The sequence below is a fragment of the Zootermopsis nevadensis genome, unplaced genomic scaffold, assembly GCF_977971745.1.
Source record: "Zootermopsis nevadensis isolate Lab colony 2312 unplaced genomic scaffold, Znev_1.0 Znev_ptg000015l, whole genome shotgun sequence".
NCBI lineage: Eukaryota > Metazoa > Arthropoda > Insecta > Blattodea > Termopsidae > Zootermopsis > Zootermopsis nevadensis.
In genome coordinates, this window is record NW_028259147.1 from 2,525,205 (window position 1) to 2,552,555 (window position 27,351).

The 27,351-nt window shown below is 38.1% G+C and overlaps 1 protein-coding gene and 1 long non-coding RNA gene across 12 annotated transcripts in view; one reads left to right on the forward strand and one right to left on the reverse strand.

Moving 5' to 3' along the window:
• The window catches only part of LOC110833552 (uncharacterized), a 267,341-nt gene extending 249,790 nt beyond the window's left edge, over window positions 1–17,551 (reverse strand). For all 8 annotated transcript variants that reach the window (XR_015535225.1, XR_015535227.1, XR_015535223.1 and 5 more), the window contains exon 1: window positions 17,314–17,551. This is a non-coding gene — a long non-coding RNA (uncharacterized LOC110833552). The remainder of the gene's footprint in view (window positions 1–17,313) is intronic.
• A 2,641-nt stretch (window positions 17,552–20,192) lies between these two features.
• LOC110833612 (zinc-regulated GTPase metalloprotein activator 1) overlaps window positions 20,193–27,351 on the forward strand; it is a 149,310-nt gene continuing 142,151 nt past the window's right edge. For 3 of the 4 annotated variants that reach the window (XM_087349046.1, XM_022071899.2, XM_022071901.1), the window contains exons 1-7: window positions 20,193–20,246; window positions 20,482–20,705; window positions 21,070–21,166; window positions 21,601–21,692; window positions 22,138–22,197; window positions 23,005–23,042; window positions 25,608–25,678. In XM_087349046.1, the coding sequence (XP_087205172.1) occupies window positions 20,534–20,705; window positions 21,070–21,166; window positions 21,601–21,692; window positions 22,138–22,197; window positions 23,005–23,042; window positions 25,608–25,678 (530 nt within the window). In that variant the 5' untranslated portion in view covers window positions 20,193–20,246; window positions 20,482–20,533. Of the gene's footprint in view, window positions 20,268–20,481; window positions 20,706–21,069; window positions 21,167–21,600; window positions 21,693–22,137; window positions 22,198–23,004; window positions 23,043–25,607; window positions 25,679–27,351 lie in introns of all 4 variants that reach the window. The other variant, XM_022071900.2, reaches the window with a different exon arrangement.

The following is a 27,351-nucleotide window of genomic DNA, read 5'->3' on the forward strand; positions in this document are numbered from 1 at the left end:
CAGAAGACAGTCGTGTTCATAATTGCTGCCGCGAGAACCTAAAATCTCACCAACTTCTTTAAAGCTTTTCCCGGTTATTAATAGGTAGAAATATCTTTACGTAAGAAGATAAAATATTTCCGAAATTCACTAAATGACTCCGGCACATAAATAAGTGAACAGCGCGAAGGAAGGGGGCATATGCCTGTTTATCAGGGCTGACATCACGCAATGTGGCACAATGTAACCCCCCCCCACGCCCCTACGGGAGGGCGGCCAGCGGTCGATCGCAATCTACCCTTCATCTGGGTGTGATTGATGAAACTTTCTGCTTCTCATTTGTTACGCGCAGCTACAGGTGGACGGGACACACGTCGCAAAGGTTCCTTCCCTGCTCCATTTCCGTTTCTGTCATCCTGAGAAATTTCTACTGTAACAGATCTTGCAAATTGCAGGTGTGATTTACAGGAAAAATTAACCGTCTGAAGCAAAAGCTCGTCTAAATTTTGAAATATTATTCAAGAATCCAGTCCGTACCGCGAAGAAAACACCACACTTCACCATTACAAAGATCAACTGGTTCACCCTTTAAACCCGCAGCTCGTATAAATAATATTTAAATATTCAGTCCGTACCGCGAAGAAAACACCACACTTCACCATTACAAAAATCAACTGGTTAACCATTTGAAGCCGACGCTCGTACAAATAACATTTAAAATTCAGTCCGTACCGCGAAGAAAACACCACACTTCACCATTACGATGATTAATTCGTTAACGCTGTTTAAGGAAATGATCGCTGTATCACAGAATCACTTGTTATTCTTGAAATATCTTTGTCTGTGACAAATCTCACAGGAAACATAGTTTTCAGCGAAACACGTCCATGAATGCTGTTCCGTAATTCAAAGCTGAAGTTTCAGGTCATGTGCTGTAAAACCTTAATTTATTCACGTCTTAGATGAGAGAAGTTCTGTTGTTTTAACTTCCTCTACAATAACATAATTAGTTTGTTGTTCTTAGAGCCTGTTTCCCGTTTACTACCGGGTCTGTTGATTTGGCAGCGTGGCGATATAATTGTTTAACCGGATTCTACGACAGCTGAGCAAACCATCTGAGTTGCAGTCTAAACTAACTGCTGACGTAACATGATTCTGCGTTAGATATCTGCTGACTTTAAAATACGAGACGGTGTTTAACCGGCGGACTTTCTGCAATCTTCGGTGCCTGATGGGAAATGTGCAGCTGTTGTGACGTAAGTGTGATCAGCGTCAACCGTAAACATGAATACAATTTGAGAAGGAATAACCTGATATTATTTAAATTTAATTCTAAATAATTGTAAACAAAATTATCGATGCATTTCACTTTTAATTTAGGTCCTACAAATTTTAAAAATAACCTTACGTAAAACGGCACAAATTTTTTGAGGACAAAACAGATGGCTACTTGCGAGTATTAATCAATAAATTATTATCATCATTGTCAATAATGTCGTGATGCAAAGTACAATTCAGAACTACAGAAGAAATGAAGGTTAAATTTTGTTTTTCTAGACATCACAAACATTTAACCAACAAATTTTAAGTCACGTTTTTTTTAAAAAAAACACGGCGACGGTTAGAAAGTTTCTACTGACAAATTTTACGTCATTTTAAGTTATTTGTAATAATTATTAACGTATAATTTGTACTATGAACTCGCAAACACTAATATCAATGAAGTAACACGTAATTTGAACAAAAACTAAGTATATTTTTTTGAAACATCGAAAATTAGTGACCGTGTCATAGCTTATTAAAGACAAATGACGGTTTCGAAGACTTCGTTAAGTCGCATATGACTATTTATGAATAATATGACCAGTAAACCCAATTTTTGTTTGAACTGAAGCTACAGGCACTGAGTTATTTATGTCGAAATTGATAGTAGTGATGAAATAAACAAAACATCAAATATTATCTGCTCTAATACCGTTACTACGAGTCTATTTATTTTATTGTCATGTCTGTACTGCTCAGTTTACTAGATACGATTGCTGCAGTACGTTGCAGAGCATGAATCATGCGACAGAATTCCGTATTTTGCATTTTTGTCTACAAAATATACGATAGATTTCGTGTGAGGTCGGTAGTCGTTATATTTTCACATGAAAATTAATTCATACTACAGTCTTCTAGATCAGTGGTATTCAACCTTTTTTGTTCGCGTACCCCCAGATATAATTTCTCTTCAACTTTGTACCCCCAAAGTTGTTGGTGTATAATTCAAGTTATACATAGTATATAATCTACATTTAAAATAAATTAAATAAATTACATTACTGATTATTCAGTGTTTATCATAAAATAATATATATATATATATATTAAATTCCACGTGCCCCTTAATATGTCTTCGCGTATCCCCCGGGGGTACGCGTACCCCAGGTTGAATACCACTGTTCTACATGGCTCTAGTCTGGTTTGTTGTGTCGTAGTTTGGTAGAAATTTAACGACGTTTAACAGGTTCTTGCTGCAAGCATTATCAGGTCGATGAATGAGGGAAATCTCGCCCTGATGAAGGAGGCAATAACCCATATGACAACCAGCTTCATATTCGCATCATCTAGGTCGTTATTTCGTTTATAAAACCAATTTTCTTTTCTTTTCGTGTTCCGTAAGTGGGGCACTGTTGAATAACACTGGGAACCAATTTGGACAGACTGGCCCGCCCAGTAGGGCAAAATTCTCTTCTGTTTCCTTCAAAATATTCCTCACTTGTTTCGATTTTCTCTTCGCCTTATTCTTTATCTCCCTTTCCGTCTTTCTGTTCTCTTGGACTTCTATCCCTTCTCTGCTTCTCTCGTTCGCACCTTGTTGTATTAATCTGTCCCTCTCTGTTTCCGCTCGACTGTCTTCTTTCTAATCCTCACCTCACAGCATCCGATGGAGAATGAGTGGCGAATCATTTCCACCGCGCCTCACATTAGCTTCCATTGTGTTTCCGCGCCCATACGCCATCTCTGGCGTTTGTGCAAAATCATACAGTGGTAATCGGTAGTCTGCTTTCAACAATAACATCCACCCCAACCCCACTGCCACAAAGCCCACACAACCCCACAGACGGGCAGTGTAATATTTACTCCAGAGTGAAGACACCCTTCAATTTCTCTAGGGCATTAAAAGGGTGAGAGAAGAAACAAGTCAATTTAGGGGTCGGTGTTGGGTTTTTGGTTTCGTGTAGACTCTTAGGTGGGTACCTGCGTTTAGGAGGAACACACTGCCTCCATCTTCTATTCAATATATGTATCGATTTTTATCTCCCTAAACAAAATTAACTAACTGATCTTTCGTATGAAGACGTATTGTTTTCTTTGAGGTAGGACCTACGTTTTTAACTAGGCCTATTACTTATATTAACTTTGAGCCTAAAGAGTGAAAATTAATAAATTAATAATAATTTAAAATACCAGCTTCTGACCTCTCACAAAATTGAAATTTTGTCAAAAGATTTCACTTCTCGGCGACCTGATTTTACCACACTCCTCTTGCCTCTGGTGGTACAACTGTGATTATATCGCGCATGCTCCGAGTGATGGTCTCTCTCTTTTGTAGTCAGGAGCATATTACCACTTCAATAAGCTCTGTACTTCAGACTCTGTAAGGCAGGAATTGAATTTCGTCTGCGTGTCTGACGCTCTGGAAAGGAGGTAGAGTACAGAAGGGTGGAAATGTGATGGTCGCGGACGATTTAGCAGGAGAAGGCACCAAATTTGGCACGGGTCAGATCACGTGTTCCTTCTATATTAGCAGTTTCTCCATAAATATCACCACACATTACATTCATAACACAGATCGCTAATTTGCACGATTGTTTTATAATTATTTAGAAGCCTTTGAAAGCCCAGGGTTTCTTTCAGTTGTAAGACTCAGAATTGTCTTTATCGTATTGTGAAATAAATTATCCAAAAGCAATTGAAACGAACTTACGTTCATCTGTATTGATCTCTTAACTGTGCATTTTATATGTGTATGATTCTTACGATTTTCACTGTAAACAGCGATTATTTCCTTAAACAGCGTTAAAAGGTTGATCTTTGTAATGGTGAAGTGTTGTGTTTTCTTCGCGGTACGGATTGAATTATTAAATATTATTCAGACGAGCTTCGGCTTTAAAGGGTTAATAAAGATAAGTATTTGTGAAGGGAATTTTATTAAAATTCCCAGTATCAAAACCACTGAGCCATTCGACGTGTTACATGCGTACGGAAGGACAAACGGGCGTAGCGATTAAATACGCCCTCCGTAGAGATGAGCGGAGACCTAGAATTAAAATTGAATGCCCTGCTATTGAGCAAATGTGGTGTACGCATGAAACCTGACCTTGTTTGGGACGTACGGAAGGCGAAATTCGGTTAATAGTAAAAGGACTGAAACATGAATAATAGATGCATCATTAAACACAAACATTTTTAATTTAATCACGGCATGGGAACGTACCCGACGACCTGAACGAATATGAAGATATGACGAAACGACCCTGGTCACGGCGCCAGGTCACAGACGTCTGGAAATGACTTCCGATGCCGTGTTTCATGTTACGATACCGGAGTCAGGGAACAGAAACACCTGGCCATGGGAATGTTCTTTTTGGGCAGCGCCAGTCTTCTGTTTGCACGGCGCTGTGGGGGCACCGATTGCAGTACCACCTAGTGGCGTCCCTTGGACGTGCATTTCTATAGACGTGGGTTTTTTTTCCAATCAGCGTTCTAAACGTCAGTTTCTAAGAAACATTACAAAGGATTTTTGTCCACCTCTGTGCGTAGTAGATATCTACCCCTGTAACTATATTTTGGGGAGTTAAACCTTTCCCAGATCTATCGAGGCAGGATTGTAGAAGAGGTCAGATTATTGAAATTCCGAGGAAATTTATTAAAATGCTAGAAAATCAAGCCTACTATTGTAAATATGTTCGCATAGGCCTCTTAGTCAAACATTTTCTACAAAAAAATCCGGTGGTTACTGAAATTTTATATCTGCGTTTGCTTGAACGTCAAGTTTAATTTTCCTTAGTTTGTTTCGCGTGGAAACCTTCAAGTGTTTATGAACCAGACGCGACCTGCCTCTTGATTTGACAGTCTTCATTGAGCTCACAGTTGCTTACAGCGATATTTACTGTCAAATACTGATGACATGAACAAAACATATCTTCAGACACAGAATAATAATTTTTAATCATACAGAGTGACTCTTATGTTGTAATAAATGCCGCAAATCGTATCTGAACTAGTTCCTACCGTTTACCGTCGTTATTTCCGTCTTTGAGTTTAAAATTAGTTTTGTTGTTACTTGAAACTAAAAGACATTAGTAGAGGATTTCAAGTCTTCTGGGTTGTAGCGTCGTGTAGTCACAGACACGTGGCGTGATAGGCCTAGGACATTAGTAACGAGTTAGTCTGAAAGGAATTTAGCTGATGGTAGCATGTCTGAACCCGCGTTATATTTTTCATCTGAGGGATTACAGTATTTATTGTAGCCATAAAACATTTGACATAAATTTATTAACCGCACTGGTCGGTGACCGGGAGGGAATGCATTAGTGTTTTACACACTTCAAAATACCCAGCTACAGCCATTTTGAAAAGTGAAACTCTCCTGCCATTTAAACTCCGTATCGTTATAAACCCATAATTCCTTCACCTATATTTCACTATCCAATTACGTTTTGTTATGTTAATGTAAAACAAACAACAGTAAATAACACACACTTCAAATTAAATCACATTTACCGACGTCATAACAGGGTTATTTTATTCGTTGTTTATTTAACGACGCTGTCAGTAGCTACGAATAAATAGTATCGAATGATACAACGATTAATGGACAATGAATTGGAAAGGATATGGAAGGTGTCAATATAAAATTTAATGAAACTACTCTCAGCGATTCTCGAGTTTTTACATGCAGACAGACAGACAAGCATGTTGAAGCTAATGTGCGTCACTTTCTAACTCATTACTTACCACCATAGCCTGTTGTAAATACATCGCTTTATGCATTGTATCAACCAAACTACAGATAGGGAGAAAGAAATTTGAAGAAACACTAGAATTTTATAGGCGTATTATAGATCAGTTCCTGAATTGATTTGGCTATAAAATTGTCGTTTCTCGTAGGCGCAGTGGGGGAATTTGTGTGTGCTAGAATGTCTTTCGTCTTGTAGCCTGACAGGCGATGAAGCTTGACAGAATACAACCACGCAAAGCTCGTTGAAACGTTGAAGGCAAAATGCTAACAACGATTCAATACTCGTAAAGGAATTAGAGTAACCACAAGCTTGGACGTCGTGTCAGACAGGCCTACATAATGAAAAAGTGAGACTTCTCCGCCCCATGCTTTATAAATTATACAAGTAAACTGTACTGTAAAAGTGGTTTAACGCGAGCTCTTTCGGAAAAGTTAGTCTGAACCTTAAAAGGATTGATGAGTCAGTAATAAAATAGGTAGGTCGAGGGTAAACAAATGCAGTCAAGTCAAAAATCCAGTGAGGGATCGTAATGAAGTGTTCTTTCTTCGCATCTGAATATATGACTATCAGCCGTGGAGCAGAAATGGAGTGTCAGTTTGTGCGTTTATTGCACTAAATTTAAGTCGGTATCAACTTCTGACTAATTAGTGGACGAATGGTAAGCGATTGAACGGTAAGGAATTTTGTAGTCCAAATTCTCTCCACTGGATAGGCGAATTTTTTACGATGTTAATTTATTAAACAAAGTTACAATTATATTAGTGTTCCCTTGGTGGATTATTTGTTTTTATTTATATTTCTTCATTTATTTTACTCTGTGTTAATATTGTTTCTATTTTGGGCTACCCTGCATTTGGATGTTATATTTAATACTGTACATGTATAAGTTTAAGTAATCTCTTATTGTAGTATTTTTCTTTATTATTTCATTACTATTGTATATATTATCAGTGTTTGCCTGTTATTGGCTTCTTGGTGTTGGCAAACACGTAAATAAATTAATTGAATTGAAATTAATTGAATTGAATTGAAAGTTGTTCTAATTAATATTTCTATTTATATCATCCTTCGCTTAATACTTCTTTCCTAGTTTTATCAAAGTTCAAGGTTTTTCTTGTAAATCTTTAAATGCGCTGTTTCTACGTATGGGTTTGTTAAACTCGTGCCATAACATCCACTCTGGAGGACCATCCTTTGTCGCCTGTCAGCTTGTTGAATGCAACCGCAGTGACCCTCCCTTCTTCTCCAACCACAATATGTAGGATGATATTCTGTGTTACCATGGAGACGCCTTTACGTAGACGAAAGGCCACTCAGCTCTTATTTCAGGAGTTCGCGTAGTTTTAATTTTTTCGCTACATTCGCCTACGTTTATGTGACCAGCGAGGTTTTGTCTGATACCCTCGTAAACCGAAGGGCAGAAATTTCTCGTAGTCTTTACCCTAGCCCTGAGACAAACATTTCCTTTCAGAAGTAAACAAAGCCGATGAGATTATTCTGCCTTCCACACGAACTCCACGTCGTAGCTCATGTGATCCCTTCTCCCGAAAAGTCACGCGAGGCTGAGGTCGTATGTCACAGTGGACACATTTTCCCACTCACACGCTCGTGCGTACGACGACAAAGTTTGGTTTCCATCTTCCGCATTTCAGTGTGCGTAGAAAACCCACAGATTGCGTCATCCTGAGAAAAACCTGACCTCGTACCTTATCAAGTTGACAGCTCTAGTCTTTCTGGAAAACAAATTTCATATTTCTGTAGCATCTGTGGTTCGGTATACGATGGTTAACTCAGACCAAACCACATCAACTTCATAAAAAAGAGACTTGTCTTACGAAATTTCTGTCTGAGGCGTGTATTGTAATTTTCATTTTAAATTTTTTTTTTATGTTTTAACAATATGCAAAGAGACACAAGGAAAAAACTCTGGCTGTATTTAGTACTGTTTTGTATTAGCATTAACAGATAATATAGATCAGTTATCAATGCTGATTGGTGTCAAAGCATTCTGAAAATGAGGATAATGCAGTTCGGAATCCAGTTTGCTAGTGTCGGAGAAGTTTTCATTCGCGCTATACGCGAGATAATTTGAATGACTGTGTCCTGAAAAATCAGAACATTCCAGGTGCCCTAAATATAGCACGTAGAAGATATAAGAGAAATTTTACTTCAACGCTTTAGCATCAGTGTGAAAGGTTTTGGTGATAAGGTGTCTCTGCTTATATCCTGACCCCAACATCCTCTTGACGGCCTGTCAGCCCTAGTTGACGACTCGCGCTGTTTTGCCTTGCAGTGTTTGCCGTTAGAGGGATGACGTCTCGGAGCGCTAAGAGGGGAGGCTAAAAGGAAGACGACACTGATTCTCATTCTGGTCTATGGTAAGAATTACAGTTTTATTATCGTGTTGATGAAATTGATTTTGTCGCAGGTAAGTTCTAACAGGACAAGGTTCGCAGAGAGTTAGGGTACGCCATTAACCGATTAAAGTCCTGTGGTAACTATTTGTACCACCTTTATAATTATAAACTCTGAATTTTGTCCATGAAATATAGTAATGTATCTCGTATGAATCTCACTGTAAACAGAGATCATTTCCTTAAACAGCGTTAACAAGTTGATCTTTGTAATGGTGAAGTGTAGTGTTTTCTTCGCGGTACGGACTGGATTCTTAAATATTATTTAGACGAGCTTCGACTTTAAAGGGTGAACCAGTTGATCTTTGTAATGGTGAAGTGTAGTGTTTTCTTCGCGGTACGGACTGAATTCTCAAATATTATTTATTTGCCTACGCAGTGTATTTATGGGTTTCGTATAATTCTCATTATAAACAGCGATTATCTCCTTAAACCGCGTTAACAAGTTGATCTTTGTAATGGTGAAGTGTAGTGTTTTCTTTGCGGTTCGGAATGAATCTTTAAATATTTGTATAGGATCCGCCAATCATCACACTAACGCCTTCACTCTTACTTTATCCTTAACAGAAGGACGAGCGGGCATTGCCTGGGGACCTTCTAGCTATAAGATGCTCTTTCTCCCCCCCAGATATCGAAGTGTCTCTCACTTCTCCCCCACCAATTTCCTCTTTCTCTCTCTCTCTCTCTCAGCTAAGAATGGTCAGCTTATTCGTCTTTAGGATGGGCATAAGTCTTCAACATTATAATCCCATTCGGACCAAAATCCCTTAAGGTCATTACCATGGCCAGTGTCATTATGTTTGCCCGTAAGAGCTAAAATCCCTAACAGCATTACCTAAACAACGGCTGTAACAACACACATATATTATCCAATGAGGTTCAAAATCCCTCAAACGATCACCAACCAACTAAAACGTATTCTGCAGATAGATTCAACACAGTTACATCATAAACCTACTGAGACTGAACATTTAAAGCACATTTTTCTCAAGAAAACAAAATAAATGTCACTTTTGAGAGTACCCTAAGACCCAAAAACATTTTACTCAGCTAAAAAAATGTTTGTTTCTATTATTTAACGACGCTGTCAGCAGGTCAGACTATAAAATATCGCAAGATAAAATTATTAATTAATAGTAAACTGGAAATAACATAGAAGGCACTATTCTGGTTTGCTGGAGGTACTGAGTAAAACCATAAAACACCTGCGTCAAGATAGCCGGTTTCCGGACAGCGATTTGAATCCGTGACTTGCCAGATACGAAATGAAAGTGCTAACCAATCAAAGTCTCTCATGTTAAGATGTTTATACAGAATTTAATGGAAATTCGTGATAGCGTTTTGAAAGTCATTTAGATGATTGATGCATGGACATGCATAGGCTTAAGTACGCACGTAGATATGGTGCTATCATAAGCCTATTAGTTCTTTTCCGTTCTCATTAAACTTGTTTTCCCTCTGAACTCAAATGCATTCCTTGCCTTCTGTAACCTCAAAGTTGCGTCATTAATCATAGATTTCTCAAATGAAAATCGATCTTTTTTTTTTTTTACAAATGCAAATTCCCTAACCACGGTCCGTTTTCACTTAGGCCCTTATCTTTATCTTTCTGCCATTCCTTGATACTTTCTTAATGAAATATATTATAACTAAGGGCTAATTAGAAGTTAAATTGATGTTCGCGTAATGACCGCTCAGCATCAAACGAGATGAGCTGAAGGTTAGAAGTCAAATAGAATAAAACTCTGACTTCCCGCTATAATCGTATTTTTATGGATATTTGACTGTTTTAAAAATGGACGACTTTTAAAAAATCTTCCTCTGAATTCTTTTCTTTAATTTATTCGTACGTTTTTCTCCACGCCTAAGCCTCTTCGAATTCGATTTACATTCAAATACGATTTTACAATTATTTTTAAATTAGTTCAAGAATGTTGTAAATATCTAACGTCAAAGTCAATCTACAATTTACGTAAAATTTCATATCGCCTATAACAGTTTCAATACATAAACCTATATAAATCCAAGAAACATAAAAAAAAAATTGCGGTGGAAAATATTACATATTTAGAAAGACCATAAATTTAAATTTTCGCCTAATAATATTTAAGGTGATTAAATCAATTATTTCGTGATTAACAGGACACGTAGCACACTTTAAGATATAAGAAATGTGTACAAACGTTTAATCGATAATGGATGCAGACGGAATTTTTATAAATGTAAATTATGCACGGGAATTGAGTACTGTGTTGTTCATTTGTTAATTAAGAGCTTATTTTGTCCATCAGTGTAGACTTGAAGCATTGGCTTGTCTTTAAAGAGTAAGCCTTTCTCAATGTCCGGCTTTATATAATCCATTTCATTTGCGGAATGCATAGCCACGGTGGTCTAGCGGTTAGAACGCTGGCCTTGTAATCCTGGGGGTCTCGGGTTCGATTCCCGGCGGTGCCCGAATTTATAACTTGTGTTGGGCAAGGCCGTGGTCTAGGCAACACGGAGTTTTCCTCCGTGGCATCCCAACAATTACTCCATTCACACACAGAAGAAGGCAATGGCAAATCACTTCTGGATCATCTGCCAAGGACGTATATGAACAGGTCCCAGTCCGAGAAAAGGATGGAAGGATCCTGTTCATATGGACCTGTCGTCAGACAGAACACTAAATAATAATAAGATGAGGTGGTCTAGCGGTTAGAACGCTGGCCTTGTAATCCTGGGGTCTCGGGTTCGATTCCCGGCGGTGCCCGAATTTATAACTTGTGTTGGGCAAGGCCGTGGTCTAGGCAACACGGAGTTTTCCTCCGGGGGCTTCCCCGGTTTCTCCGTGGCATCCCATTCACACACAGAAGAAGGCAATGGCAAACCACTTCTGTATCATCTGCCAAGAACGTATATGAACAGGTCCCAGTCCGAGAAGAGAAAAGGATGGAAGGATCCTGTTCATATGGACCTGTCGTCAGACAGAACACTAATAAAAAAAAATTGCGGAATCACCCTCCATCTAGTGTCCAAGTTAAGAATATGTGGAGCTACACCTCCACTCCCCATACGTCTTCATGGCGTGATACTTAGTTAAGCACCAGGGATAAATTTAAATTTATATATGAGATATAAGAATATAATAATTATACTTCTGTGAGCAGTCCTTTCTTGATTACATCCAGACTGAACAGCTTGGTTTACCAGATACTAAAGACTACAATCAAGTTTATACTGCAGAAAGTTTAATCTGTTTCGGAGCTGTAGAAGTAACGCGTTTAGATTGGCACAAACAGCGCCACCTGTTCATAAAATTAAGGAAGACGCCAGACGCTACGTTCAACTTGTCAGTCTCTTTGATGTCTGTTCTGCATCCAACACTTGCTAGTTATTACCAAATCTAAGCTCTCAAAAGGAGTTTGCATACGAAAAGACTGCAAGCGGTATCTAAATGTTCAAAACCGCCCGTGAGTCACACGCAGCTCCCAGATTTACCCCCACAAATTTAATACACAGAGAACAAAATTTTGAAAAAGTTATTGTGGATTGAAAAAAATGCTTGTAAACTTAAGAGTTATTCGTAAGAAATTAACGATAATACTCGTACAATAGGTCTGACCCTTTCGTTGTTTGAGAAAGAATTTTCATTAAATTTGGTATTGGAGGGGTGAGAACTTTGTTTCGGTTAGCATCGGCTAAAATAATCCCCACTTTACACGCACATAAAATTTACGTTTTGTTTTCTTCAAAACACGATTCAGACACCATAAATTGGTACGACACAAACTATAGGGCTCATTAAAATCTGTAATTTTTTTAAAAATATATCGATATCGTGATGAATATTTGACAAAGTTCTAATAAAAATATTTCGTACCTTTTATGAAGAGCTTTTAAATAATTTATTTTAACAAATAAATGTACATCGAGTCCAATCACGTAAGGAAAAGGCCCAATTTTAATTAATCAGATATTGTAACTTCACCTACTAGTCCAGCGGAAAACACAAGAATTTACTTTAGATTACTTGTGTTTTTATGTCTTGGTGCATCATGGATCGTGTTTTGAGATCCTTTTCGCTTCTGTTCTGTCTGATAAGACAACGCTTGCCTCTTTCCACCAATAGGAACACACTTCACCTTGCCGGCTGGCAAAGTCAACTTCCTGTCCCACAGTATGAGTATTTCCTGTCTGAGCAGTGTCGAGGATTAACGTCTGTGCCTCCACTACAAGCGAGGCTTTAATATTAATCCTTAAACCCATTGGTAAACATATCTACCAGTTGCTTTAACAATCACTAATTCGGCATTTTTATATCTATAGCTTTCGTTTGATTCTCAGCGTAAACAGAGATTATTTTCTTAAACATCGTTAACAAGTTTTCATGTAATTACACCAAGGATGTATTTATATATTAATTAATACATGCATATATTGCGATAATAAAAATAATGGAGTTGCTGCAAGTCGCGTAAGGGCGGTATCGCACTAGGATGCCATGGCAGCGACACCAACAGCGATGCCATGGCGTCCAGCTGCCAGAAAGAGACGCCAGACAAGCTGCCAGCGAACAGATGGATCGACATTATGAGATCACGAAATGAAGGGATATTAACAAGGATAAATGTCCATTTTTATCACTTTTGAGGAAATGAGATTTACCTTTATCAAAACTACATACCTGGAGTGAATTTCTATTCTGCAACAAAGAAATAAGTAAGAAAAATTCTCCATACACACACTTTGCACGTCCATACCATTATTGAATTTAAAATATTTCAGTTCTTGCAAATCACATGTAATATTACATGAACAAACTTTATTTAATAAAACATTATAAAAGCAGGTTTCTTCTTAATTCACGTTATTTGTGATATATATATATATATATATATATATATATATATATATAGATTGCTAAAGAAAAAAACTTAAAAATCAAGTTGCCATATTGGAAAGCGGCCCCACAAATAAAGCCATAGAAACACTTCTTAGCTAATTCTTTCTTTTCTACTGTAAATAAATCTCCTCCTCCAAATATTTCCACAAGTTCTACCAAGTTTCTTTTTTTTCAAGTCCCGGTTTGCGTATTCAATAGCAGATGAATCCCATAGTCGGGACTGAATTTCAATTATCAATCTTTCGGTGTCGAAATTATCCACGTTTGGAAGAAACAGAAATACACACAAGCACATTCACGCACGGACGTCAATGGACTGGCCAGACTGTCATGTGATGTTGATTTGGCCTTGGCCGTGGCAGCGATGCCAGTAGCATTTGAACTTGGCATCTTGGTTGGCAGCGATGCCAGACGGATGCCAGGTGCGATATATGACTACTAAATTAATGCATTGAGTTTGACCGAGATGCTGGCAGCTGCGCCATGGCCTCCCGTTGGCATCCTAGTGCGATACCGCCCTAAGCCACCAGCAAAAATGGACAATGTCCAACACAATCGGATCATGAAAATGAAACCTTAAAGAATCATAAATGTGTTAATAATTTGAATATTAGTAGAATATGGACAGCTTCACACTAAGCCTATTACATTCCTATTATCGGATAATACTTTGATCATTATCAGTAAATAGCATACTGAATGGGTTTTGAAATCCTAGCGAAGTATAATCTCTAAACAGGACACACACATTTGAAACTTCTTTAATGTAGAAGTGTATCATGTCTTTCCCTTGCTAGACAGAACTTTAGACGAGTAATTCTACCCGGGGTTCGATCCCCGACGGGGGCGGAGGATTTTTCCTCTAGCCTCTGCGTCCAGACCGGCTCTGGGACCCACCCAGCCTCCTCTAAAATGGGTACCGGGGTCCTTTCCCGGGGGTAAAGCCGGCCGGGGCGTGATGCTGACCACTCACCCCCCATCTAGTGCCGAGGTCAAAGAAGAGAGGAGCTATACCTCCTCTCCCCCCAAACGCCTACATGGCGTATAGTGGGACAAACTTTACTTTATTAACATGACTAAATTCGTCAAATATCAGGAAACACTGGGCAAGATAGGGGCCATGTTTTCTGAATTTTAGTGTCTCTCGGTAAATTTATATTTAATAATAATTAATACCACGTTTAACCACCAATTTTTCCCCATTTGTAAAACCTACGGTAGGCGTGAACATGGGATTTGCATCCAGCCATTTTAAAGTAAAATAAAAAAAAACTAACAAGACGAAGTGGCAGGTTATGTTGAAGAGAACCGATTTCTGATAAACTCCATAAGTAATTCTGTTCACCAAATATTCATAGGTTGATAAAACCACGAACTATGAGGTGGGCAGGGCATGCAACACGCATGGGGAGATGACAGATGTGTATAACATTTTAGACGGCAAGGCTGAAGGGAAGAGACCACTGGAAAAACCTAGACATAGAAAGATATTAAGTAAACAGGATAGGATGGCATGGATTGGATTGGATTTATCTGGCTCAGAAAAGGTATCGATGGTAGACTCTTGTGGACACGCGCAGGGAATCTTGGGGTTCCATAAAAGACGGGGAATTTCTTGACTAGTTTATGGACTGTCAGCTCCTTTAAAACGTACAAACGATGCAAAATGCATCATCTTTCTCCATAGGCGTGTCTCGGCAGTCTTGCTCCATGTTGTATGGGGGGGGGGGGGGCAAGATGATACCATTCAAGGCAGCCTTCGTATTGATTTTCTTATTCACCTGTTGTTACGTTTACTCAGACAAATCTGCCTTTCCATTTATAATCACTACGAGACTCAACTGTCAAGGTGACTTTTTTCCCTTCTTCAGTTTACCGTATTTAGGATTTTTCATTTAGTATTAATCTCTGATCCAGATGGTAATATTCTTAAAAATCTGTAGGTACCCCCCAATCAGGAGTACATATTACCTTATACGTTCTTTGTAATTCTTAAAAACTTACTGCACGTGATGTTCATTTCCTGTAGATTTAAACCTAGCGTTAGAAATCTAATCGCATAATAAGATGTACTAAAACAAGTTTGGGGAAATTTTGTTCGTGTCCATAAAGAAATTTTCGAATAAAACCTACGTAGCCTATCTTAATGAGGTCCATATTTTATAAATAAAATACTGACATTTAACTATGACCCGTTTTTATAACATGATAACGTTCATGCAGCCTAATAGCGTTTTATTATGCCGAGAATCAAAATTAAATTCTGGTATCAACTGTTAGTACTGACCCTTTAATACCTAACCTAACCTAAAATTTCCGAGTGTTTTAGGGTATACAACATTCGAACACAAGGACACGACGTCCACTCATACAGAATGTTCCACGTAAAACTTAACCTGTACTACAACGCACAAAACGTCTAAACCCTTGGCAACAACTAACTCTTGGCAGTCGTATCCCATTGTTCCACCTCTACTGCCTGAAATCGGTTCGGCCGTGTATTCAGCTGTTCCGTCGCTCGGTCAGGGTCACGGATGAGTTTGGGTGAGTCCATTACACGGGGGGGTGTGGACGACCTGCTTCTGATTTTATTTGTGCTACGTAGTGCGTACGCGATTGTTATGGTTCCCCGCTTTAAACGGGACACACTTATTTGTTCACACAATGCAAAATCCAAACCCCTGGAAGTTTCATTCATTTATTTATCTCTTATGTTGGCATTCAGTTGTGATCCATTAATTAAAATTTGATTTTTTCTGATATTAAAGACCGTTTCTTTGTTTAATGTTGCAAATTACGTCGATGATATTACGTACTGGTTTTTGAATCTAGAGATTAGAGGATTGTTAGTAGTTGAAGAGCCTTTTTCTGATCTCTGGAGTACTCTTTGCTGCTTCTGTAGACCATGATGAGAGTACCTGTAGATTCAGAACTAATGAAATAACAAGATGCCATTTTGAAAACGTTCTCTCTGCTTTAAAACGATTTAAGCCATTGGCTTGGATCTTGCATTCATCATATTCGGCTCTACTTTGGAGTAACACAATGCGACTGGTTTCGTCTGTTGTGGCGTGGGGGATCCCCCAAGGGAATCGAGGCTCGGCGTTGCTCAGTAGGCGACTAATGGCCGGGTAAATGGATCGTCACGTCGCGCGACCAGAACGAAACTGCACGCAAGACAAATTGGAGCCAGCTACCTGTTCCCACTTGCCTGCCTAGGCTGTGAAAAATTCCTCCTCACCCCTGTCTCACGAAAAGTAACTTTTTTTGGGAATAATAACTGTATTCTGGCACAGTATAACATATTTTTCATTAAGAATAAGAAACTTTAATTACACGAATTACGTGGTACGACGACCACAGATCGTTTCAGACAATTCACTTTGTTTAAACTACGATTTTATTAACACAAACAATGAGATGGTTAACTTAATTTTACTGATGAGCTATTGTATTTCCTCGGGGAAGTTCAGCTCTGCTCTTGAATCGACGTTTAATGCCAGTGTAGACATCCTATGAAGTGTGGAGTATTTGATTGTCTAAACCTTTAACCACTTCAAGAATAAAACTATAACACGATTCATTTACAACGAAACTAATTTGTTCAACACAAAAAAACCTTGGCAGATAGGGAAATAAATCATACATCGGATTAAATCCTCAAAGCCCACTGGTAACTATATGTACCACCTGCTTTAACAATAAGCTACTCTTCATTTTATATTCATGACTTTCGTATGATTCTAACTGTAAACAGCGATTATCTCCTTAAACAGCTTCAACCACTTCATTTTTGTAATGGTGAAGTGCTGTGTTTTCTTCGCGGTACGGACTGAATTTTAAATGTTATTTTGCAAGCTTCAAGATTAACGCTAATAGCTCATACAGGTAAACAATTAAAAACTGAAGGTCTATATAAAATGAAAATAATAACATACTGTAAACAGCTTGAAGAAATATAATGCATGGTGTGTGCAGAAGAAACGATTAAAGATAGCAGCGTGACTGTTTTCAGCACTGTCATTACCTGGTGATGTGCAAGGTCTTCGATAGCGTCGTGAACTCTCGAAACTGCTTCAAATTACAAACTTATGTTTGCACTAAACATTAACTTTCTTCAAAGTACTGTCACCATCACACAACAAAATTCACAGAATGCTACATAACACATTAACACGAAACACGTCCCTTTATTTCAGCACCACTTAACAAAGCAAACGAATTGTTTGTACAAACGAATCTCTGCCATCTTGTTACACGCGCTAATGGCGTTTGATTAAAGAGACGCGCTCCATCTATTAGGGACATGTCACACTAAAAGTCTTTCTTCATCTGTTAATGTGTTCTGTCTATTGTTTCAATATTAAATTGTATATGCATTCCTTTAACGAAATACTCCCTATCTGTAAGTCAAAAATTTATATCTTTTACGTCACTGTTTCAATAGAAATGCTTAACATTTGCATCCCAAAGTCAATCCCTTTTCGGGTTAGCATTGATGTAGTGCTGACATCTGCCATCTTTAGTTGTTTTTAATTCTTCGCCATTTTGATTAGAGTGGTACATAAGTTAAGAAAATTAGAAATAGCTAGATATTTTATGAATTTGTTTAAAGTGAGAAAGACGATAAATTATTTAATGGCTGGCTATTTAAAGTTAAATAAGAACTGATAAAATGATTAAATTAAATTTAATTGGACGGATACACTTTAAATGTAAATTTTACCCACAGTAATTTCACCCAGAAATGAAAAGTAAATATTAATTAATTTAGATAATAATTTGTCTTCGTCAGTCTTATTCTTTCATACGCACAGGAAATTCGCGCTAAAGAACTGCGAGCAGCTACAACAGAACTGTAATTAAATTCTTCTGTGGACTTTCAGTGCTTATTCAAAATACACGTTTTCATAAATATCCTTTGAGTTTCTGCTAATGTAACACGCGGACGTACAGACAGACAGAGAAGACAGCTCAGTTATTCGCTTGTCTTTCTTTTTAATTCTGTACACAAAACAGACCGCCACGGTGGTCTAGTGGTTAGAACGCTGGCCTTGTAATCCTGGGGTCTCGGGTTCGATTCCCGGCGGTGCCCGAATTTATAACTTGTGTTGGGCAAGGCCGTGGTCTAGGCAACACGGAGTTTTCCTCCGTGGCATCCCAACAATTACTCCATTCACACACAGAAGAAGGCAATGGCAAACCACTTCTGGATCATCTGCCAAGAACGTATATGAACAGGTCCCAGTCCGAGAAAAGGATGGAAGGATCCTGTTCATATGGACCTGTCGTCAGACAGAACACTAAATAATAATAAGATGAGGTGGTCTAGCGGTTAGAACGCTGGCCTTGTAATCCTGGGGTCTCGGGTTCGATTCCCGGCGGTGCCCGAATTTATAACTTGTGTTGGGCAAGGCCGTGGTCTAGGCAACACGGAGTTTTCCTCCGTGGCATCCCAACAATTACTCCATTCACACACAGAAGAAGGCAATGGCAAACCACTTCTGGATCATCTGCCAAGAACGTATATGAACAGGTCCCAGTCCGAGAAAAGGATGGAAGGATCCTGTTCATATGGACCTGTCGTCAGACAGAACACTAAATAATAATAAGATGAGGTGGTCTAGCGGTTAGAACGCTGGCCTTGTAATCCTGGGGTCTCGGGTTCGATTCCCGGCGGTGCCCGAATTTATAACTTGTGTTGGGCAAGGCCGTGGTCTAGGCAACACGGAGTTTTCCTCCGGGGGCTTCCCCGGTTTCTCCGTGGCATCCCAACAATTACTCCATTCACACACAGAAGAAGGCAATGGCAAACCACTTCTGGATCATCTGCCAAGAACGTATATGAACAGGTCCCAGTCCGAGAAAAGGATGGAAGGATCCTGTTCATATGGACCTGTCGTCAGACAGAACACTAAAAAAAATGAACAAAACAGATTTGGTTAAACATTTCCATGTTCCGTTCAGGTTTGAAAATAAATGTCATCTTTTCTCTCTTCCTTGATAAATTAAACAATTTTTGAAATCAATATATTTTTGTCTTAGATCATTAAAAGATGGTAAAAGCTGGTATTTTCCTTTGTATCAACGAATCTAGGAGTTATACAGAGCACGTTGTTTCTTAACGATTTATATTGCTTACAGCAGTGAAATGGTTGACCTAATACGAGTCTAGTAAGGATGAGATTAGGCAACATCGAAAGTCAGAGAGCAATTTAGTATGGGCGAACGGGAGGTGCGTAGTTTCCGAGACTGTGATAAAGTACGCTTAGACGGAGACAGAACTACACATACAGATGGAGATATAACAAGATGAAATGTACCAAATGGCTACTCTACAGCGTTGTATCAGGCCGAGAAGTGCCATTAGTGAGACAGAATTAGGCCCATTCCCATTACACTATTAGAAACTGAACAAATACTTGCGGTAACTTGAGTGACTGGTACAGAAACCTACATGCTCCGTAATTAAAATACGTAGGCGTTTCTCCTCATTTATTCACTGACCTCTACCTAATTATGTTCTTATTGATCTTGTTAACGACACAAGCGAATTGAGATATGATGTACTTAATACTTTCTTCAGCTTTCACATAAACACATAAGCAAACGTTCTAAACATTAGTTTATTTCTTCTTTAATGATTTAATTGTTTATTGGAAACTGGTGACAGAAAATCGTAGATTCAGAGGGTCCTGACTTTTTATTACGAACTGATAAATAAATGCGATTTGTGTGGAAAACAGTTCCAGTTGGATAGATTCCAACGAGAATTTCCACATACATTTCTTGTTACGATTAAAGTAGTTTACTTTATTACCGACTGGCTATCGAGGTCTACACTCGATTTTGGTTTTCCAATGGCCCTATAGGAGCGCTACATGGTGGAAGTAGATGGCAGTAGAGTCCGAACGAATACAAGAATAAGACCAGCAGTCATCTGTTTGGAGGTGTGCTGGGGTATGTTTAACTAATAAATGTGTATGTTTCGTATATGTTTGTTATGATTCTGACACCCTGTGGGTACTTGAATATTTGATTCCTAACAATAAATAATTCACGTACAAAAATATACTTACGTTGGTTGAAGTTGTCATCTTTAAAAATTATTGAATACTGTGATAGGTTATGATCAAATTTCAAGTATGATGCTGTTGGATTCGTAATATGTGTATAATATTTTTTGTAAATTCAGTCATTTGAGCATCATACGGATAAGACATTCGTCAAGCAGAAATAAACATACCATGGATTCATCGGATGATGAAGTACCTGAGTTGGTACCAGCAATATTCAGACCAGTCCCAGTAACCATTATTACAGGTTATCTTGGTGCTGGAAAGACAACTTTACTAAATTATATTCTTACTGAACAACACGAAAAGAAGATTGCTGTTATACTTAATGAATTTGGAGAAGGTGTGTACTAATTTCACTTTAAGGTTAATTTTTAAAATGTACAAACCTTACTGTTTCATACTTCTGCAAACAACATAAAGAATTACATCAGTTCTGACATGTAGTACTATAATTTCTTGTCTTTATTTAACCCAGTAGATTTTTTTTTGTATCTTCAACAAATACTATTTCACTGCCTTGAGTATTTTTTGGTAGCAAGAGCATGACAATAAATAAATAGTGGAACAATGACTAGTTCATATCAGCACAGTGGCTGTGAGACTGGTTTACTGTTGAATTTAGTTTTGTTGAAATATGTAGTTTATGGAATGTACTGCGACTAGGACAGGTTTAAACCTATGATATCATTTATTGTTATTTGTAGGAAGTGCCTTGGAGAGAAGTGTGGCAGTCGGACAAGGCGGAAATTTATACGAAGAGTGGCTTGAGTTAAGAAATGGTTGCTTATGCTGTTCTGTTAAGTACGTTCACTTGTCATACTATAATTATATATAAAAATATTGATCAATTATCGTAAGTTACTGGTATTCATTTTCATGTTTTTATTTGTGTGCTAGTTTTTGTGGATGCATATACTACGTGAATCTGTTTTGCAACAGTACGTTCGCAGTATTTTTAATAAATTATCCTCATTGCTTTATAATTTAATATCAATATTCTTTAGTAGGAGACGTTTGACAAAATATTCTGAACTGAAGCAGTTTCAGAAGTAAGTAGAAAGATGGATAAAACTGTGTAATGAAACTTTGTAGTGACAATATAAAATTTATTTAATATATTTGAAATCAAAAAACTCCCTTCACGCTGTCTAGTAATAATTTTGTATGCTGAAATTAACCGGTTTATATTTATAAATAATATACATGTAAATTCAGTGATTTAATGGTTATTTCAGAGACAATGGTGTTAAGGCAATTGAAAACCTGATGACGAAACGAGGAAAATTTGACTACATATTACTGGAGACAACAGGCCTGGCAGATCCTGGTTAGTTTGTAATGACTTTTATTAAACAAGCAACAAAAGCAATCGAAATGAGGTTATGTTTATTACAAACGTAATTTATTTTGATCTTTAAAAGATCTTTATCCTTGTTGGAGGAGGACTGGCATTAAAATATCAGTATAATTGTGCAAAAATAATAAATTAGATAAAGACACTCAAAATATTTGTATCTTAGTACAGAAATGCTGTATCATCAGGCACACATTTTCACGAACCTCCTTAGTGTAATAAAAAGTTGAACTTGTTACTGTGAACTGCAGAAATATATTTAACAGCAAATTCTTCAGCTTCTAAGCGTGACTCGCTATCGGGATGATAACAGTAAGTGGATTTTGATTAAATTTTATGTAGAGAACTCAATTGAAATTGAGGTCTAAACTGAAATTAATTTAACTACTTTAGCCCAAGTTGGTTGTATATATTTCAGGTCCAATAGCGTCTATATTCTGGCTGGATAAGGATCTCGGCAGTGACATTTTTCTAGATGGTATGTAAACTTGTTAAAACTTTTAAGACAGATAGTTTTAGTTGACTTATACAGTGAGGATATTTGGTGGCCTTACCCCTATTTGAAATTATTGAATTCATAAATTAATTGATGTTGTTCAAGATTCTCTTTGTGTGTTTGCACTAGAGAATTGAGTGTTTTCATGGGAACCTTACGAGAAGCGTGACTTCAGTAGGTAAAGTGAGAGGAAGTTCAGAAAAAAGTTTCCCAGAGTCTGGGTTCGACATAGAAACATTATTTATAATATTGTCAATAAATACAGGAACATCTGACATATTAATAGATAGGAAAATGTCAGCTTCAGATATTAAAATAAGGAAAGCGTGATGAACTGAGAGATTTGATCTTCTTCCTGTGGGATATCTTTCGTAACCTGTTGTTCCCATTTTGATACGAGTATCCTACTTGAGCGTTTTCCTTCATTTTCATGTTCAGAACCTTCTTTGAAATTCAACGACTTTATTCTGTTATTCGTCGCGTTACTTCTGAGACACCCACTTCAAATCTTGGCAGAGAAACTGTTCTGATTAACTTCTAATTAACTATGTCTAATTACAAATGTCTCCCTCCTTACAAGTTATGTTAATTTTGAAATGTTAGTCAGTGTTATACATTCTCTGCAATTGACACAGTGTCATTACATAACCCAATAGTTGAGGACCTTATACAGACTCTGATCATTCAAGTATCATGGCGTCAATGAACGCTTAATAAATGTGTAATAGCAAGACATTTTACAAATTACGTGCGCTGGTTATTATACTTTATGTAATTCCGTTCTTACAGGAATTGTGACGGTCGTCGACAGCAAACATGGCCTTAAGGTAAGAACATTTTATGATTTTATTTTCTGTAGTGCACATACAGTATGATTTTCAGAATTGCATTTTTTATTATGGGCTCCCGAGTTATCAGACGTACGTCTCCTCACACAGGACAGTTTTATTCAGTTCTAGCACGTAATTCGTGGTGCTGCTTAGTTGTAATTTGCACAAAGAGTGATGTGGCACAATTTTGTCCATTTCAAGCTGCCATTTAATGTTATGTAGTCTCTTCCATTCAGACTTCCCAACTAAAAGTCTCTACACATTTTACATCTCCCATGTATGCTTTATGCCCTGTCCATTTTATCGTCCTTATAATATTTTGTGAAGGACACAAATTATGGTCCTCATTATGCAGTGTTCTCCTGTCACCCCCATCTCTCTTCATCCAAATATACTCCTCAAATGTTCTTTGTTCTACCCTCAACATCAGACTCCGTAACAGGACCTGTGAAATAATTTATCAGTAATAACATTCAGAAAATGTATCTGATCAGGTAAGAAATTAAACTTCCCAGTCATTTTGCAACGTCTGCCAGACTTAATCGATTTTCAAAATGAACTCTGTTGTCCTGTTTCGACAATTGCTGCCATCTAGGTACATGTTTCGTTACTGCTACCTTAACAGAACAATCTCGGTGGCTCGGTAGATACTAACCTTCTCCGTCGGTGAGCCCTGTTGTAGGTGTCGCCTGTGTCCAATTGTACGCGTGTGAATGTGCAAGAAATGTTCATATTGCGAGCTTAAAGGCTTTGAAATTACTTCTTATGTTCACGTGATGAGAATATGAACCGGAAGAAAGATAATGTACACCAGGCTTATTTTTTGTACCCGTTTTCGTGTTAAAGTTCTGTTAGGGTGTTCTGGGTACATGACACACAAAAAAAAAACGCTTAGTTTGGAAGAGGACAGTAAGATATTTGAATGCAGAAGCGAAGTGGCAGTGTGAACAAATGCTAGGAGGGAAAGCTGTTTTGTGTGGCTGAGAGGGCGCGCATGCGCAGTTGTTCCAAATCCCTGGTGCTCGTTTCCAATAACATTTATTGCCAAACAAGGGCGGCGCGCTTGAGGTCAGCCAGGGTTTACCCTGGGGCCACAGTAAACATGTAAAACTCATTTCGAAACTATAATATAACTTGTATTGAGCCCAGTCAGGAACAGAGAGCAGCCACAATGGAATCCGCCCTCTGTCTCGTGTTCTGCCAAAGCACAGTTATCCGTGCCTTTAATACCTTGAACTCGTTCATACTTTGTACCCGGCTGCACTGTCTTATGTATTCATTCATTTACCATACAATATACGTCTATATACAGGGTGTTCCAAAAATACGGAACCGTTGAAAAAAATTGTTTTGCGAATATGGAAGAATGCAAAGAGTGAAAAGTTGTTGAAAATCATGTGTTTTTAAACTTAAAGTTTTGGATTCTTTTTCCTTGCACTCTGTGCATCATAAACTATAAAAAGTTACGTTGACATGACAGCGAAAAGAATGTTAGTTGGAAAACCTGTAGTGACGAGACAATTTAAGACCCAGGCGTAGGCGGGAGGATAATATTAAAATGTAGTAAATATTGTGGGAGTGTGTTGACTGAATTCGTGTCGCTTATGGCGGTGGCCGGTGGCGGGCTCTTGTGAACCGTCGGGTTTTAATTAAAGGTGGGCAGTTTCTTTAATTTAAGAAAGATTCCACTCTATGAAGTCGGCTAATATTTTAATCTGCCATTTGTACCGGATGTAGGAAGTCGACATTTAGGGTTACGGTGTAGAGAGAAGATTATTTTGTGCAGGGAAATGATTGTCACATGTCGAGGGTTAGAGACCGTGTGGATAATGCCAGATTAAGCCAGGTTCTGCTTTTCATTCGTCAGCGACCAAATATTATGAATCAAGTGCAGTTCCGACTGGCTCGGACAGACGAATTGGTTTCCCTCTTTTTTTCTGCTCTGATCTGCTCCTAAGCCTCAATTGTCTTCTTGAATAAAGCATCCCTCTCCTCACGTAGCGTAGGAATGAGCTGTGATACAAATGTGAGGAAGACAATGGTATTATTAAAAAGGTATCAACTATGGTGAAGGGATTTCTATTGCCTTCTTTGTTATACTTAAAAACTTAAGTTTTTTTTAGTATTAATATTACAGCAAGTCATGTACTGCTTCAAACTAAAGTTTTTACTTAATATGTATTTCTCAAGACTCTCTGTTATATTTTGTTAGAAATATTTTTTTTTCTTTATGCCAATGTCCTTAATCGTTTTGAATCTGGAGCTCGTCTAAATAACATCTAATAATTCAGTCCGTACCGCGAAGAAAACACGTCACTTCACCGTTACAAAGATCAGTTGGTTAACGCTGTTTAAGGAGATAATCGCTGTTTATGTTAAAGTAGATTAGTACATAAAATTTTCTGAAGGAGCACCCCTTATCGGCTGTCCGCGACAGCTTCTTCAGTATATTCACAGGTAACCTCCGTAATTTAAGGTTGTTCCTTCATCCGCGCCGTGACTCGCCTATCATGGACATAAAATTACCATAAAGGGTAATTGCATTTTTATTGTTCATTTCAGCAACTTGGAACGAAATCCCAACTTGAAATGCCCTCTGAAGATGGTAAAGGTTCTTTGAACGAAGCAGTCAGGTGAGTACTCGGTCTCACCATAAAGATGACATACTTTAAAATAGACTAGGATCTAATCATGAGATGGTAAAGTTGCGTCATATTGTGATATAATAAATATATATTATTTAAATCTTGTCCGTCTAATCACAATAAAATTCATATTAAATATTAAAATATTACAATAATTAACATTTAAAATATTAAATGATGTTCTTTATCGAAATATTCGATTTACATTAGACCATCATCGAATATTTCGATAAAGAACATCATTAATATTTTAAATGTTAATTATTGTAATATTTTAATATTTAATAAGAATTTATTGTGATTAGACGGACAAGATTTAAATAATATATAGGATCTAATCATTCAAAATGCTTGCTTCTTACATACAGTTCATAATAATCTTCCCATCACATTCTACGCTCATTAAATTCTTCAGTTTTAAAGCCTTGTGTTACCCCTCCCGTCTGACACTGACGTGATTTTTTTCGGAGAGGATTCGAACCCAGGCCTCTTCGTATTTTGAAGCGGATTGAACCAAGCGTTTGTCACTACGTCACTTCCTTTTATTCTTTTGTTGAATCCACTTTTATTGCTCGATATTTTTCATACCTTTTTAAGATTGAATCTTGACTTATCTTTGTTTCTTTTATGAAGTTCTCTCCTCTCTCTCTGGTTGGTTTATTACACTTGTGCACACTCCAGCGATTACTTGTCATTGTTCCCTGGTATTTGTCTCCTCTTATACTTTTCTAATCGGCACTGAATCGTCGCATCCGATACAATTATTACTTACGTAAGGGTTGATAGCGCTGACGTCAAATTCTTGCAAACTTCATTTGTTCTGTCATGGCGGCTGCAGTATTTGGAGCGTGCTTCACCAGAGCTGACTCCAACACTTGTCAGATACATTTTGGGACTTTTCCTCGCTATTCAGGCAAGTGGCCTCCTTGACAGGTGATGACACGCATGTGACTTTAAACCAGGTCTCAGTAAATTTCGTATAGATATTACTGCAAGCTTAGAAAAAGCTAATCCAGTACGAAACCTGAATCGAGATGTATTGTTTCCATAGAAATTTCACTAACTAACTAGATGGCTTACCGAACCCGAAGGTTCATCACCGAATTAACCAAAGCTCTCCACCGGACCCTGTCCTGGGCCAACAAAATCCAGTCTCCTTCAACTCCTATCTCCCGTAGATCCCGTCTGAGATTATCCTCCCATCTACGTCTAGGTCTCCCCAGAGGTCTCTTCCCCTCAGGCTTCCCAAATAGTGGACCCAACCAACTAGATGGCTTACCTAACCCAAAGGTTCATCACCGAATTAACCAAAGCCCTCCACCGGACCCTGTCCTGGGCCAACAAAATCCAGTCTCCTTCAACTCCTATCTCCCATAGATCCCGCCTGAGATTATCCTCCCATCTACGTCTAGGTCTCCCCAGAGGTCTCTTCCCCTCAGGCTTCCCAAATAGTGGACCCAACCAACTAGATGGCTTACCTAACCCAAAGGTTCATCACCGAATTAACCAAAGCCCTCCACCGGACCCTGTCCTGGGCCAACAAAATCCAGTCTCCTTCAACTCCTATCTCCCGTAGATCCCGTCTGAGATTATCCTCCCATCTACGTCTAGGTCTCCCCAGAGGTCTCTTCCCCTCAGGCTTCCCAAATAGTGGACCCAAC